Consider the following 14,621-nt stretch of genomic DNA (forward strand, 5'->3'; position numbering starts at 1 on the left):
GCACGTGGTGGTTTGAAATGTCATATTTATGAATGTTTCGCATTTATTTACTGCAATTAATGTTCATTTTTTCGATTCTTTTGATACTTTATATTTGAAAAAAAGAATGTATTATCAAATATGGTGTTAGAATTAAGTCTTAAAGTTTCTATTTTCAACTATTTCTTGCCATTTATCCCAAAAACCTAGACAAATTTTGTACCTAATGCCTCCTCGTGTGACTTTAAAAATGCACAGATCCTTGATAAAAATACAAAGAATTAGCATTAGTAGAAGCATATGATGCAAGAAAGCAACCTTACATACCATCAGCCAAAAAAAAAAAAAAAAAAAAAAATATCTCCATTACAACAGATGGAAGTTTGTTCCAACTATCAGCCACCCACTGGCTAAACGCGAATTTCCGCACATCTATTCTATAATTGTCTTTCCTCAATTTCAATTTATGTTCCCTCAGGTGAGTAATCTGGTCTGGAGTAGAAGTTGAGCATTGAGCTTACTCAATCCACACACCTCAATTAGATCACTTTGCAGGTGCCTAATCTCTAGACACTGCAAATTTACAGAAATGAAGCTTTTCTCAGTAAGAGCACCCGTTTCTTCCCCTCACCAACCTAGTTGCCCTTCTCTGTACTCGTTCCAGCAGCTCTACATCCTTCCTAAAATGAGGACTCCAGACCTGCATACAGTACTCAAGGTGTGGCCTGACCATTGCCTTATACAAGCAGGACAATCACCCCCTTATCACTGCTAGAAAAATTCCTATATATTATTGACAAGGCACTATGAGCACTCTTGCAGCCTGTTTGCGCTGTTCAGAAAACCCTCATAATACCACAAAGCACAAACAGAAAAAAAAAATAGAAAAAAAAAATCCTGTTCACATAGCAATACACCATATATAATTTACGGCAAAATAGGTAAGAAAGAAATTTGTAGTTGTAGGACTCACTTGAGTTAACGCTGCTGAAAAATGATTACAGTTTTTGTTCATAAGATGATAACGATCTCCACGAAAATCTTTGCCTAATTCTTCTATGATGTGCCTCACATCATTCTCAGTGAAGTCTGTGTAGCCTATTAAAACAGCCTGCCTGCAACATAATACATAATGTGAATGTTACTGAAATCAATACATGTTATTTTCAATATACACTGAGTAGCGAACTATCCTTTAAGTAACCTACCCTTTCCATAAAATTGAGCACTCCTTCAGTAATAGAATCTCATGTTCCACATTATATAGAGCAGGTGAGCAGATACGTAGGGATACTGTGTGTGTGTAATTCAGTGCATGAATGGGCAAGACAAAAGATATGCGACTTTGAAAGTGGCATAGTAGCTAGTGCCAGATGCATCAGTATGAGTATCTCAGAAGATGCAACGCTACTGTGGTTGCAAGTATTAATTCTCTGGAGTCTATCAAGATTGGTCCAATAATCAAATAACATCCAGCCAATGGCAACCCTTTGGTCAGAAACAGCATGTTGATGTGAGAGGCTGGAAAGACTTGTGCAGGGTAACAGAAACACTATAGTCAACCAAATAATAACACAGTACAAATGTGGTCACCAAAGAGGCATGCCAGAACACACAACTCATACCTCATTACAGATAAGGCAACAAGATGATGCCCAAACAAGATTTCACTTGTATCAGCAAAAAACAAAGTAGAGTTATAGTGAGCTCAAGAATATCAACACTGGATAGTGGCAGACTGGAAAAACATTGCATGGTCTGACAAATTCCAGTTACTACTGTTTCACACTAATGAGATTACCAGAATAAGATAAAAGCAACATGAGTCAGACTCATCCTGCCAGGTGCAAAGAATGCAAGGCTGCTGGTGGCGTAATGATGTAGAGAGTGTTTTCTTGTCGTACACATTGGGCCTCTTGATACCAGTGGATCGACATTTGGATGCCACAAGTAATCTGGAAATTGTTTCCAGCAACACATCCCTTCATAACTGCAGTATAAAAAGGTAAAAAAAGCTAAACTGCAGCCATTATCAACCCACTGCAGGATGGAAGACTCTTCAACAATTCATGCTGAGGGAAATGGACCATAATCTGCCACGCTGGTCCAGTGCAGGTTGGCAGATCGACCGTATTTAGCAGTCAAGGGCATGAACCCCGGTCTATTCAAAGAGCATGTGCTACTGCACTCCCGCTCTTGACAACTCGGCTACAGAGGCCATAACTGCAGTATATCCAAATGCAAATGAGTTCATTCTAAAATTTTACAGAACTGGTTCCAAGAACATAAGAATGAATTCACCATTACTGCAGTGGTCATCCCAGACACCATCTCTCGATCCAATTAAGTATCTATGAGACAAGGAAGTATGACCTGTTTGGAGTAGAGATCTGCATCTGTCCAATTTGCAACAACTGTAGGCAGCATTAATCATGCCTTTAAATGAGGTGTTTTCTTCATGAGTGTTACCTATCAAGAAATAAACTATTCACACACGTACACCAAGATAAATAATTTTAATAAACAAGCATAATTGTCACAAACTCTTTACCAGGTTCTTATTCACATACATAATGAGTCAGAACAAGGATTACAAATTGGCCTTTAAAAAGTCATAAATAAGCGACATCCATTGGAAGATTAATGTACCTATTACCTTGCAACGCCCGCTGTCTTCCCACTCGCCACTCAAAAAAAAAAAAAAAAAAAAGAATCATTGTGTGCCATTGCACGGCACACAACGATTATTGTGTTCCGTTGCATGGCAAAAAGATAAACATTTCATTATTTATGTCAGGGATGTCGAAATTTTTTTAATAGTAAATATATATATATATATTTTTTTTTTTTTGTATAGAAAAAGCAAAAATGTTGGGTAAATGCAAAACAGTTGCACTTTCAATTAAACAAAAACTTGAAATTATTCAAAATTTCAAAAACAGTGCATCCATTAAATCTTTACTGAACCATTATAATGTTGGTGACCAAACCATACACAACATCATAAAAAATAAAGGGAAGCTATTAGATTTAAAATTGACATCACAAAAAATAATGGACGTGGTAAGTTTTTTCGTTTTTCTTTTATCTATCACCATATTTTTTACATAGGTTGCTGAGCATTTTTCGATACAGTAAGTCCCAGACTTACACAACTACGGATTTACATAAAAAAATATTTTTTTAACTCAATTTTTTTTTTTTTTTTTTTTTTTAGGATTGTAAAATTTAAAACAAAACAAAACAAAAAATAATAATAAGCAATCAATAACGATGATCACGGCACGCACAAATTGCATAAGTGAGATTCGGAGTAACAAGCAAAAAAACAGGAAAGAAGAGAAGATTCTTACAATTTATATTTATGGTTTTTTTTTTTTTTTTTATGACTGAAGATTTCAGTGAAGGGGACACACATTTCACCATAATAACGTAAAAACCCTTAGAATTCCAGCTATCGGTATTTTCGCAAATGCAATAACATCGAGTTTACTACCCGTTTATAATTAGATGCACGAACAGAAAAGTCCAATAAACCAGAAAGTGCAAATTGTTTTTATTGTTTTATGCCAGTGACCTCCATGAATGTGCATTAGCAAAATATGAGCTCGCGTGGGGTGATAATAGTGAGTTTTCGCCTTAACTCTGTGAAGTTCTTTTCAGAAAACTTAATTTTGACTGTTATCGTGGTGCCGACTAAGAGAAGTGGTGTTGTTGTTTCGTTTTTAGGAGCATTAGCAACTAAGGCCATATTGCTCTGGGGATATGCAGTGGTCATTCCCTGACCTTTCTGCATCCTCCGTATTTGGTGGTCACGGGCTCGAACCCCAGTCTAATCAAGAAACGTGTGCTATGCACTGCTGCTCCTGCCCACCTGGCTACGGAGGTGCCTGCCGACTAAGAGAATAAGTGGTACTAGTATCAAGAAAGGAAAGTGATCAATTTGGATCAGATAATTAAAATAATAAGAATGTATAAAAATGGTCAAACATTAACAAGTATCGCACTGAATTCAGATTTGTCAATAATAATATAGTAACAATATATTATTAGACATTCCCGAGTTATGTAAAATTCGACGAAGTAACAAGTCCTGGAACATATCTCGGGGACTTCTGTATTTTGGGATTAACCGGGAAATCGATTATCCGTGATTTGTTTTTTACCATCTATCCCGGAAAATCGAGAGTCTACTGTATATGTTATAGTTCTAATTATTCCTACATAATTAGAAAGGTAAAGGTAACGGATACAGCTGAAATAAACATCTGAGAAAAGCCTGCTGTAAATTTTCATTTAGCCATCAAGCAAAATTTGTTCAATTGGTATTTCATTTTAGCACAGGTAAACTTACATTGTAAACTCATATTCTGGGATAAAAATTATCCAATGAATCTTGGATAACAGTACAACTACAACTTCAAAACATGTGGCACACAGCACCCCCCACCAAGTTTAATACTAGTAGCAGCAAATGATGCAAAAAAGCAAAGCATTAGCCAAAAAAAAAAAAAAAAAACACTTCACATATCACTTGCCTACCTCCTCTAATGAACTGAGTAGATCAGTGCTAACGGAATCCTTCCTCTTGTTCATATTACACACAACAGAACATACATTCAAATTAAGGAAGAATGGCTGCATGAGAGATGTGAAGAAATTTGTCCTCAGCCAGAGAGTTGTTGACCGCTGGAACAGTACAGTTTCAATAAATTCAAGGATAAACTAGCCAAACTGTTATAACAAAATTCCTGTATTGACAAATTGACAAAACCATGGGGTTTTGTCAATGATGTAAAGAAATTTTCCAAGTAGGGGCAAGGAATGTGATTATCCTGTTGGGTTTTTTTTTTTGTTTTTTTTAGTGGCACAAGGTTGTTTAGTGGCACCAAGGACTGCCACTAAACTGCCACTGAAAGTTAGGCCACAACTGAAAGTTAGGTCTGGAAACCTCTTTTGCAGAAGGATGTGGAACTGTTGAAACAGATGCAGAGAAGAGCAACAAGGTTAGCAAGGGGAACAAAAGGGTGCTCTTATAAGTAGAGACCTCAGTTCTGAAAATAAGAATGGGATAATCACCTCCTTATTCCAACTGGTGACATTCCTGGATATCAACCCCATGAGCTGTCCTGGCTGCTGTCTGCACTGCTAAGAGAACTATATATCTGACTGCACAATTACCACTCATGTGAAGTACCTTGCACTTATCGATGTAAACTTCAATTGCTAGTTCCAGCCCATCCACCTAATTTATCTATATCTTGTTGAAGTAGCATACTCTGATTGTCACTGCCAACCTTCACACTAAATGCAAACTTAAGAGTTAAATTCTGAAAGGCCCAGCACTGAACTAGGGAGGATTCTACTAATCTTTAGCAGCCACTGCACCGTAATATCTCCAATAACAACTCCACTAGTGTATGTCCAAGAAGAGCAGTGCCCAATGATAATCATTCTCTGTCTTTTCCCACTCAACCATCTTTTTATCCATAGCAGTAACTTGCCCTTAATGCCACATTGCTCCAATTAATACACCAGTATTTCACGAGTAAGAGTATCAAAAGCTTTTATGAAACCTAAGTATATGATGCCAAAATTATTTCTTGCAACCAGATGCTTTGTCACTGCACCATACAGTTCATACATTAATCGGAGATTACTGCTACCCATATGAAGTACCTTGCATTTGTCACTTCTCAGCCAATCTGCCTAATTTATCTACATCTTCTTGAAGTAGCATACCTTGATTACTGTCATTAGCCAACCTTCGTATTATCTGCACACTCAAACATTAGACTGATATGCCTTCATCCATATCATCAATAAACACCGAAAACAACAACAATCCAGACAATGAAACCTGGGGGCAATCCATTAGTAACATTCGTCCAAGAAGAGCAAAGCCCATTGACAACCACTCTCTGTCTTTGCCCACTCAACCACCCCTTTAGCAATAATGTGCCTTTAAAGCCATACTGTTTGTACAGCAGTCTTTTATGTGAAAAGCATCGAATGCTTTTCTGAAATCTAAGCATACAATGTAAAAATTATTTCTTGCATCCAGTTCCTTTGTCACTATATCACAGTATCCAATCAGACAAAACTACACCCAAACAATTCCAGGATCTAGGAACATTCACTGCCCATAATTCGCCGCGCATACAATTCACTGCCAGGAAAATTCATCGTCAGAGTTTGTTTATGTAACGATTTTAGATATTTATTTTGTAAAATAGTATTTTTTCTGTTACATGCAAACTAAGAATTTTTGCATTTTGTTCATAAAAAATGTTGGAGTTTTGCACACTCCTCTTTTATCATACATAAGGCACCTTCATGGGAAATCGCCTCTGATTTTTAACAGTACAAATACTGCAGGTATTTGTACTGTTAAAAATTTTCCACAGTATGCACAGTAAAAAGTTGAGTGAAATGTTTCACAGAGTAATCAAATATACCGTTTGCTAAATCTAAGCAACTTAATATAATCTTAGTAACGGTACTTGGTGCAATTTGATTGAGGGATTAACGGATGTTCAGAAATTTTTCCTGCAGTTCCATCGAGGCATAATCCTATACAGGTAATTTCCGTGAAATTCGAGCTCTGCCTAACAATTACCTGTTAATGGATGTAATCCTTTCTTCTTCTTTATCTTCGCCTTCTTCCCACATTTATATGGGGTTGGCATTTCCATCCTTAATTCTTTTCCTCCATTCCTCCCTATCTTGGGCTTCCTCTCTCTTTTAAATCCTCTGCCACCTTGTCCTTCCATCTCAGCTTAGGTCTCCCCCTCTTCTTCTTCCCTATCACCTCCAACTTTTCGCACCTCTTCCCCACATATTCCTCACTCCTTCGTTCCACATGTCCAAGCCACCTCAACCTAGATTCCTGCATTTTTTTTACTCAGAGGCCCACCTTAACCATGCCTCTGATGTAGTCGTTTCTTATCCTGTCCTTCCTCGTTACACTACACATCCATCTTAGCATCCTCATCTCCGCCACTTCCATCTTCTCCTGGGCCCTTGTAATTGCCCATGTCTCAGCATCATACATCAATGTGGATCTAACCACAGTTTTATATAATCTTCTCTTCATTCTGCAACTTACTCTCTTATTACACAGCACCTCACTCATCTTTTTCCAGTTCAACCATCCATATTGCACTCTATGCTGTATTTCTGCACTCAATCCTCCATCCCTCTCAACGTTTATTCCAGATACTTAAATTTCGAACTGATGGTAGCTTTTCCTCCTGCAGTTTTATAGAACTCTCATCTTCTCCATTTAATGCCATCTATTCTGTCTTTGTTCTGCTTATCCTCATGCCCCTCTCTTCCAACGCTCTCCTCCATTCCTCCAATTTCTTCTCTACCTTTCCTTGCGATGGTTCGCACAGTACTATATCATCTGCAAACAGCATACTCCATGGTGCTCTACTCTTCATGTCTCAGACAAACAGCATACTCCATGGTGCTCTACTCTTCATGTCTCAGACAAACAGCATACTCCATGGTGCTCTACTCTTCATTACCAGACTGAACAGATATGGGCTGAGAGCTGATCCCTGGTGAAGTCCAACTACTACAGAGAACCCCTCAGTCATACCTACACTACTCTTAACCTGAGTCACCGTTCCTCGTACATTTCCTTCACAAGCCTTACGTTCTTTTCTGATGCACCCTTCTCCCTCATACCTCTCCATACCCCTTGTCCATATGCTTTTTCCAGGTCTATGAACACCATGTGCAACTCTACTTGCATCTCCCTGTACCTTTCCATCACCTGCCTTAAAGCAAAGATTGCATCCGTTGTTCCTCTTCCCAGCATGAAACCGAACTGTTCCTCTCCTATTTTCATCTCTTGCCTTATCCTTCATTCCACAATTCTTTCTCAGATCTTCATCGAATGAGACATTAACTTTATTCCCATGTAGTTCCTACATTCCTGCACATCACCCTTTCCTTTATAGATTGGCACAAGTATACTTTCCTTCCACTCATCTGGTCTCCTCTCCTGCTGCCACAGTTTTTCCATAAGGTCCCATAAGATATCGATCCCTTCTTTGCCCATACGTCTCCATACCTCTACTGGTATCTAATCAGCACCTACTGCTTTCCTTCTCTTCATTTTTCTGAGTGCACTTTCCACTTCTTTCCTGCTTATGCCTTCCACTACTCTTTCATTCGTCTCTCCATCCTCACATAATGCTCTTGGGTTTTCCTCATTTAATAACTTCTTAAAATAGTCTTTCCACCTTTCTTAACCTTCTCCTGTATCACCACTCCCCTCTCATCTTTTATCTGTTTTATTGATGAGAAGTCCTTTGATGCCTTGTCTCTTGCTTTGGCTATTCTCATCAACTGCCTATCCCCATCTATCCTTTCCAGTTCCCCAAAGGCCTCATCCATTATCTTCGCCTTTGCTATTGCCACAACCCTTTTTGCCTCCTTATTTGCTAATTTATATGCTTCTTTATCTTCCTGGTTATCTGTTAAATCCCATCTTTTCTTCATCTCCTTCTTTTGTTTTATCACAGATTGCACTTCCTCATTCCACCACTAAGCCTCCTTTCCCTCTGGCACCTCCCTTTCCTGATGTTTTCCCCAACAACTCTTCTCCAACTTTCCTTATGATACAACTATTTAACTTTCACCACTCTTGCATGTCTTCCGGTAACTTTATTCCTTTTAGCACCTTTTCCCTAAACTCCTTCCTTAAACCCTCCTCTTTCAATCTCTACCATTTTATCCTTTTCTCCCTCTGTCTTGAATATTTCCTACTTTTGTCCGTCGCAACCTCCCAATCGACCATAAGCAATCTATGTTGTGCAGACTCACTTTCTCCGTTTATCACCTTGCCGTTCCTCATTTCCTTTAAATGCCTCCTACAGCACATGATATAGTCAATCTGGCTTATCCTTTCCCCCACTCTTATATGTTATCAGCTGGCTTTCTTTCTTTTCGAAGTAGGCGTTAACTATTGCCAGGTCGAATGCCGTGTTCTACTATCCTCTCCCCTTCTCCATTTCTTTCTCCAATACTCCACCTTCCAAATGCTTTTCCTTCCTCTCTCTCTCTCTCTCTTGCTTCTTCCTAAATATCCATTTAAATCACCTCCAACAATCAACCTCTCTTTCTCAGGTATTGCCTTGACCACTTGATCCATTTCCATCCAAAAGCCATCCTTTTCTTCCTAACCACATCCTATTTGCGGGGTATACACACGTATATTGTGGTCGTGTCCACCCACCTCCAGTTTGACGCTCATAGTCCTGTCGCGCCTTCTGTTGACCTCACACACTCCATCCTTTAACTCCTTATCAATTACAATACCTACTCCATTTTTTCCTCTCTCATCCCCTAAAGAACAACTTGTACCCTTCACTGAGCTCTTTTACTTTATTTCCCTTCCACCTTATCTCTTGTAGGCATAAGATCTTCACTCTTCTTCTTTGCATCAAATCCACAATCTCTCTACTCTTTCCATTCATCGTCCCGATGTTCAATGTTCCTATTCTAACACTTTTCATCCTCACCTTCTTCTCTAGCTGGACTAACTTCTTTAACCGAACCTGTCCTTTGTTCAGTAGCCCTGACCCTTTTCCCACAGTTTCCGGGCAACGTGACTGCGCATCACTTATGGGGGTACGCCCTAGCCGTTCCACATCCATTTTCCATCATTCTATCATTTTCTTTGGTTTTTGGCATAGTTTTTACGCCAGCCACCGAGAGGGGCAAGCCAGCCTCAGTAGGTGCCGGTCCCAAGCCCAGATAAATGTTGAGGGTTGGCGTCAGGAAGGGCATCCAGCCATAAAAACTAATGCATGTAATCCTTTACAAAATAAAATTTTTACCAATAATTAGTTGCACTGATATTATAATCCTATTTTCTAAGTAGTATACCTAAGAGGACATATAAATATGACTTTTCTTAATTTTGCTCCGGTCCCTACTTTATTAGCAGTCCAAAATGTCTCTCCAGTTTATTCAGAGAGAAAAAGGAAAGAGGAAGTTGATAATCGGGGGTCACTGCTTCTTTAAAGACAAGCAGATTCAAGAAAAGACTCATTGGAAATGTGAAAAGTATCAAAAAACAAAATGTCAAGCATGAGTCAGTACAGTTGACAACAAAATTGTTGGAACATGGAAGAAAGAACACAATCATTGTGGTGATGCAGCAAAAGTAGAGGCAGTGAAAGTTTATGATATCATTCATACAAGTGCGAAAACTACAAATGATGCACCGCATTACATAATATCAAGTGCTACTAGTGAATGCAGTCTAGCAGCAGCGCCTAAACTTACAAGTGTAGACAGTATTAAAAGAACAATAAGAAATATTATAAATAAACATATGTCTGGTCCAGCTCTTCTAACTCCCCATAGTGATAGTCAGTTTCCCGAAGAATATACCAAAACGTGCAATGGAGAACAGTTTTTACTTTTTGATTCCGATCCAAAAGAGAAGCAGATATTAATTTTTTCAACACAACGCAACCTCCATTTATTGGCACAAAGTGACCACTGGTACGCTGATGGAACTTTTAAAACTGTTCCGCTGCTATTCCATCAGTTATACATAATATATGGTTTGAAACAGAATGTATCTTTGCTGTTAGTGTATGCACTGTTACCTGACAAGTCAGAATGTACCTACATAACTCTTCTAGAACAGTTAAAAGAATTTAGAGCCATCACTTTCACCATTATCGATAACCACTGATTTTGAGAAGGCAATGATTAGTGCGTGTAAGAAGGGATTTCCAAATGAAAAACACCGAGGTTGTTTCTTCCATTTCACTCAGTGTATTTTTCGTATAATTCAGAGAAATTGACTGAAACAACGATACGAAACTGAAGATTTCGCATTAAAGCTGCGTATGTTATCTGCAATAGCTTTTGTGCCGGCAATTGCAGTAGTAGATGTATTTGAATTTTTATGCGAAAGTGGGATTTTTCCTCAGAAGCTCAAGAAGTTCTTGACTACTTTGAAGATATGTGGAATGGACGTCCACATAGAAGGCAGCAACAATGGCAACCACATTTTCCACATGAAATGTGGAATTTATATGAAACTGTTTTGGAAGGTTTACCAAAAACAAACAATTCTGTGAAAGGTTGGCATAGAGGTTTTGAAGAACAAGTATCAACCCATGATATAAACATATGTAAATTTATAAACTGTTTAAAAAAAGAACAAAGCCTAAACGAAGTGTGGTTCAAACAATATGTGAGTGAACATGAATTACAAATGCCAAAGAAAAAACATCATGACTGTGCAGTGCGTGTGAGAAAAATTGTCAATGAATACGGTCCGAATAATATTTTCGATTTTATTCAAGGCATAGCTCATAACATTTCTTATTAAATTTTGTCTTTTTACTGCTTTATATTTTCTTTGTACTAATGCCAAGCCCACCTTAAATACTGTTACTACAGAATGTTATTATAATAATAAAGTATTTAATTAATACCCTGACAATGAATTTTCCAGGCGGTGAACTTTCCGTATACCACAATTCCATGCTGTAACACCAGCATAACTGCATTCCTATCTATATGGTCCTTTGGGGCCAACCACCAATAATAAATTCTAAATGGGAAGCTTTCAGAGATGTAAGAGTAGAAGCTACTGGCTTTTTATACCAATTAAGAGATATTGTTCAGTATCATAGCAGAGAAGGAACATGGGGGATGCATATAAATGATCAGGTGATACACTAGGTATAAACTAGTCTGTAAGCAAGTAACAATGGAAGTTAGGCAAGCTAAGGCAGATTATGAAAAGTCTCTGGCAAAGAATATAAAGGTAAAGAGCAAGGAGTCTTTACTTATGAAAACACAAAGGATGGGGATGCATAACACTGGTCCACTAGATATAAATGGTTTAACTGTTGATGAACTTGCTTAGGTTGCTAACAAACTGAAAACATATTTTGCCTCTACATTCACAGATGAAGAATTTTTAGGCAAGGGGATGTCACAAGTGTATCCAATTCTAACAGAGAGCTGAATAATTTTATGATAAGTGAAATAAAATTGGAAGAGAAATTGTTGAAGCTAAATGTGAAAAAATATCTAATTTATCTGATTATATTAAGGGAGGCAACAAAAGACGTAAGCAAACCATAGCCATAATTATGAGAACATCCTTGTATTCGAGGTATAGAATTTAAAAACTGAGACCACTGTAGTCACTTTTACAAAAGCAAAAAGTCCTTCCCTTAACCATTGACAGTAGTCACGTCTTCAAGTAAATTTTTCAGGTAATTTCTTCAAGTAATATTTTCAGATTCTTAATGAATGAAGAGTCACTGCTGATAATCAGAACAGGAATACTGCTTTCTCTCGTTGCCTAACATGCTAGTGTAGAAAACAGTCATCCAATAAATCCAGAAAAGTCTTGTACTGTGTGAGTGACAAAGCCACAAGGTTCTTTCAATATCTGGAAAGTCCATCATCAGACAGTCTGATTTATTGGTCCACTCTGTATGCCCGTACAGTTATTCATTATACTCATCATAGTCATATACCCATAACACACTCAAATTTTCATTTTCCTAGTGCTTAGATACACCAGACTGAGTCCATATTGCACTGGCTATTCATGTCAAATGAATGCACAGCCTTAGATCTTATGTGATTTTTAACTAAGAGCATAACGTTCTCCTTCTCTGTCCCGTCTATTCTTTCTGTACACTCCCCATTCAAATTCTGCACCCTGTATATCTGAGTGGCATCATGTCTCCAATACCTTCACAATGCATCCATCTTATGACTTGACCAGTGTTTCAAATTTGCCAAATTTATTTACTAAGTTTCCAGCATTGGTGTACACGGAAATATACATGCACCTGTTTTAACTCTTAATAACCCTAACACAGCCCACATATTTCTTTGTACTATGAAGAACCTTAGCAGGCCTTGAAATCGCCATTATCTCATTTTCCAGACTGCTACATGTTCCAAGGAAAGCAGTGCAAGAATCACTTACACTTCTGCCTGCAACTTCTGTTAATCTCTTAGTCAGTGAATGGAAAGCATCAGCAAATAAATTTTGCACCCCTTCTACTGAAGTATATCCCATTCCCTGAAAATAACAGACTCTCCTGTTAACAAGCACAAAAAATTCTAGCCCATGAGCCTTGCCGAATTTATTGACAAGGCTTTCATCATGTTCTCTCCGTTCTAACATGCCTGGACAAGATTACAGACATTTTCAAATACAGGTAAACCCTTGATATATGCGTTTTTGATCAATGCAAGTTTCGGTTAATACAGTCACAAACATTTATACCATTCCTCTATACATGCCCCTTAAAATTTCAAATAGTGCAGCCGATTATGAAACAAAAAATTTTTAGCAACGCAATAAAAAGACATTCCCAAAAATTTAATCCGTAAACAGGTTGCCAGATTGTGCTTTTGCCACTCCATTATCTTGCCATAAGCTCAGTTTTGCTTAGGCAACCATCCAATGTAGACGTGTCAAAGCGAAGCAGTCTCTTACTATTAGTGTATTTCACACTAAGTAATAATTAACATTTTGTAAAAGTTCACCATGTCCAAAAGGAAAAGTGATATAAAAATGACTTATCAGTGGAATCTGATAAGAAGAAACATGAAGTTATTACTTTGGATATGAAACTTGACATTGTTAAACAGTGTGATAACGGTCAAAGCAAGACGCATCGGCATGCCGCTAGGCCTCAATGAGTCTATGGTGTGACTAATTCCATCCAAATCTAAGGAATACATAGAACAAGGTAAAGTTGCATAAACATCTTTTAGTATGCAGTGCACTGGAACAGAAGTCCTATTTCGGTTTAAATGGAGAATCTTTTAATAACTTGGCTGGAAGATTGCAATCAAAAACGGATTCCAATTGTTACCAACAACATAATGGTAAAAGCGCTTAGCCTGTTTTCATTGCTCAAAGAAAACAAATTCAAAGGGGATACAATGATATTTTCTGCCAGCAGAGGGTGGTTTGAAAAGTTAAGTTCGAAGTAGAATGTATAATATCAAGTTAATAAGGGATGAGATGAGTGCTGATAAATGTGCAGCCACCAAATTTCCTGCACGTTTCGGTTAATACGGTCACAAACATTTATACCATTCCTCTATACATGCCCCTTAAAATTTTCCTCAATTATTTTTAAAAAATAATTGAGGAAAATAATTACGATGACTACCAAATTTTTATCATTGATGAAACTGGTCTTTTATTGGAAGAAAATGCAGTCTAGAATTTCACAGCTAAAAAAGAAGAATCGCAACCTGGTTACAAAGTCTCCAAGGACCACTTAACTCTTCTGTTTGGAAGAAACACTGAAGGCAATTTCAAATTGGAACCTATGCTTATATATCATCCGCTAAATCCGAGAGCTTTAAAAGGTTGTAACAAAGCATCATTTCCTGTAATTTGGCGGGCAAATAAAAACTCATTGGTCATGCAAGCTTTGTTTGAAGACTGGTTTAAGAGTTATTTTTGTCCAGCAGTCGAAAACTATTGCAAGCAAAATAATCTTACATTTAAAGCCCTCTTAGTTCTTGACAATGCCCCTGGCAATCCTACTGTGCTGAATGATCTGCGTGAAAATGTAAAAGTAGTATTTTTACCTCTGAACACTACGTCTTTG

At 37.8% G+C, this 14,621-nt stretch overlaps 1 protein-coding gene across 3 annotated transcripts in view; it reads right to left on the reverse strand.

Annotated features, from left to right (window-relative positions):
• LOC150084618 (deubiquitinase DESI2-like) overlaps positions 1 to 14,621 on the reverse strand; it is a 138,397-nt gene that overhangs the window by 24,414 nt on the left and 99,362 nt on the right. For all 3 annotated transcript variants that reach the window (XM_090375355.1, XM_090375354.1, XM_090375356.1), the window contains exon 5: positions 953 to 1,094. In XM_090375355.1, coding sequence (XP_090231481.1) covers positions 953 to 1,094 — 142 coding nt within the window. The remainder of the gene's footprint in view (positions 1 to 952; positions 1,095 to 14,621) is intronic.

The sequence above is a fragment of the Mastigoproctus giganteus genome, chromosome 6, assembly GCF_048544385.1.
Source record: "Mastigoproctus giganteus isolate SK-2022 chromosome 6, ASM4854438v1, whole genome shotgun sequence".
In the NCBI taxonomy this organism is placed as follows: Eukaryota; Metazoa; Arthropoda; class Arachnida; order Uropygi; family Thelyphonidae; genus Mastigoproctus; species Mastigoproctus giganteus.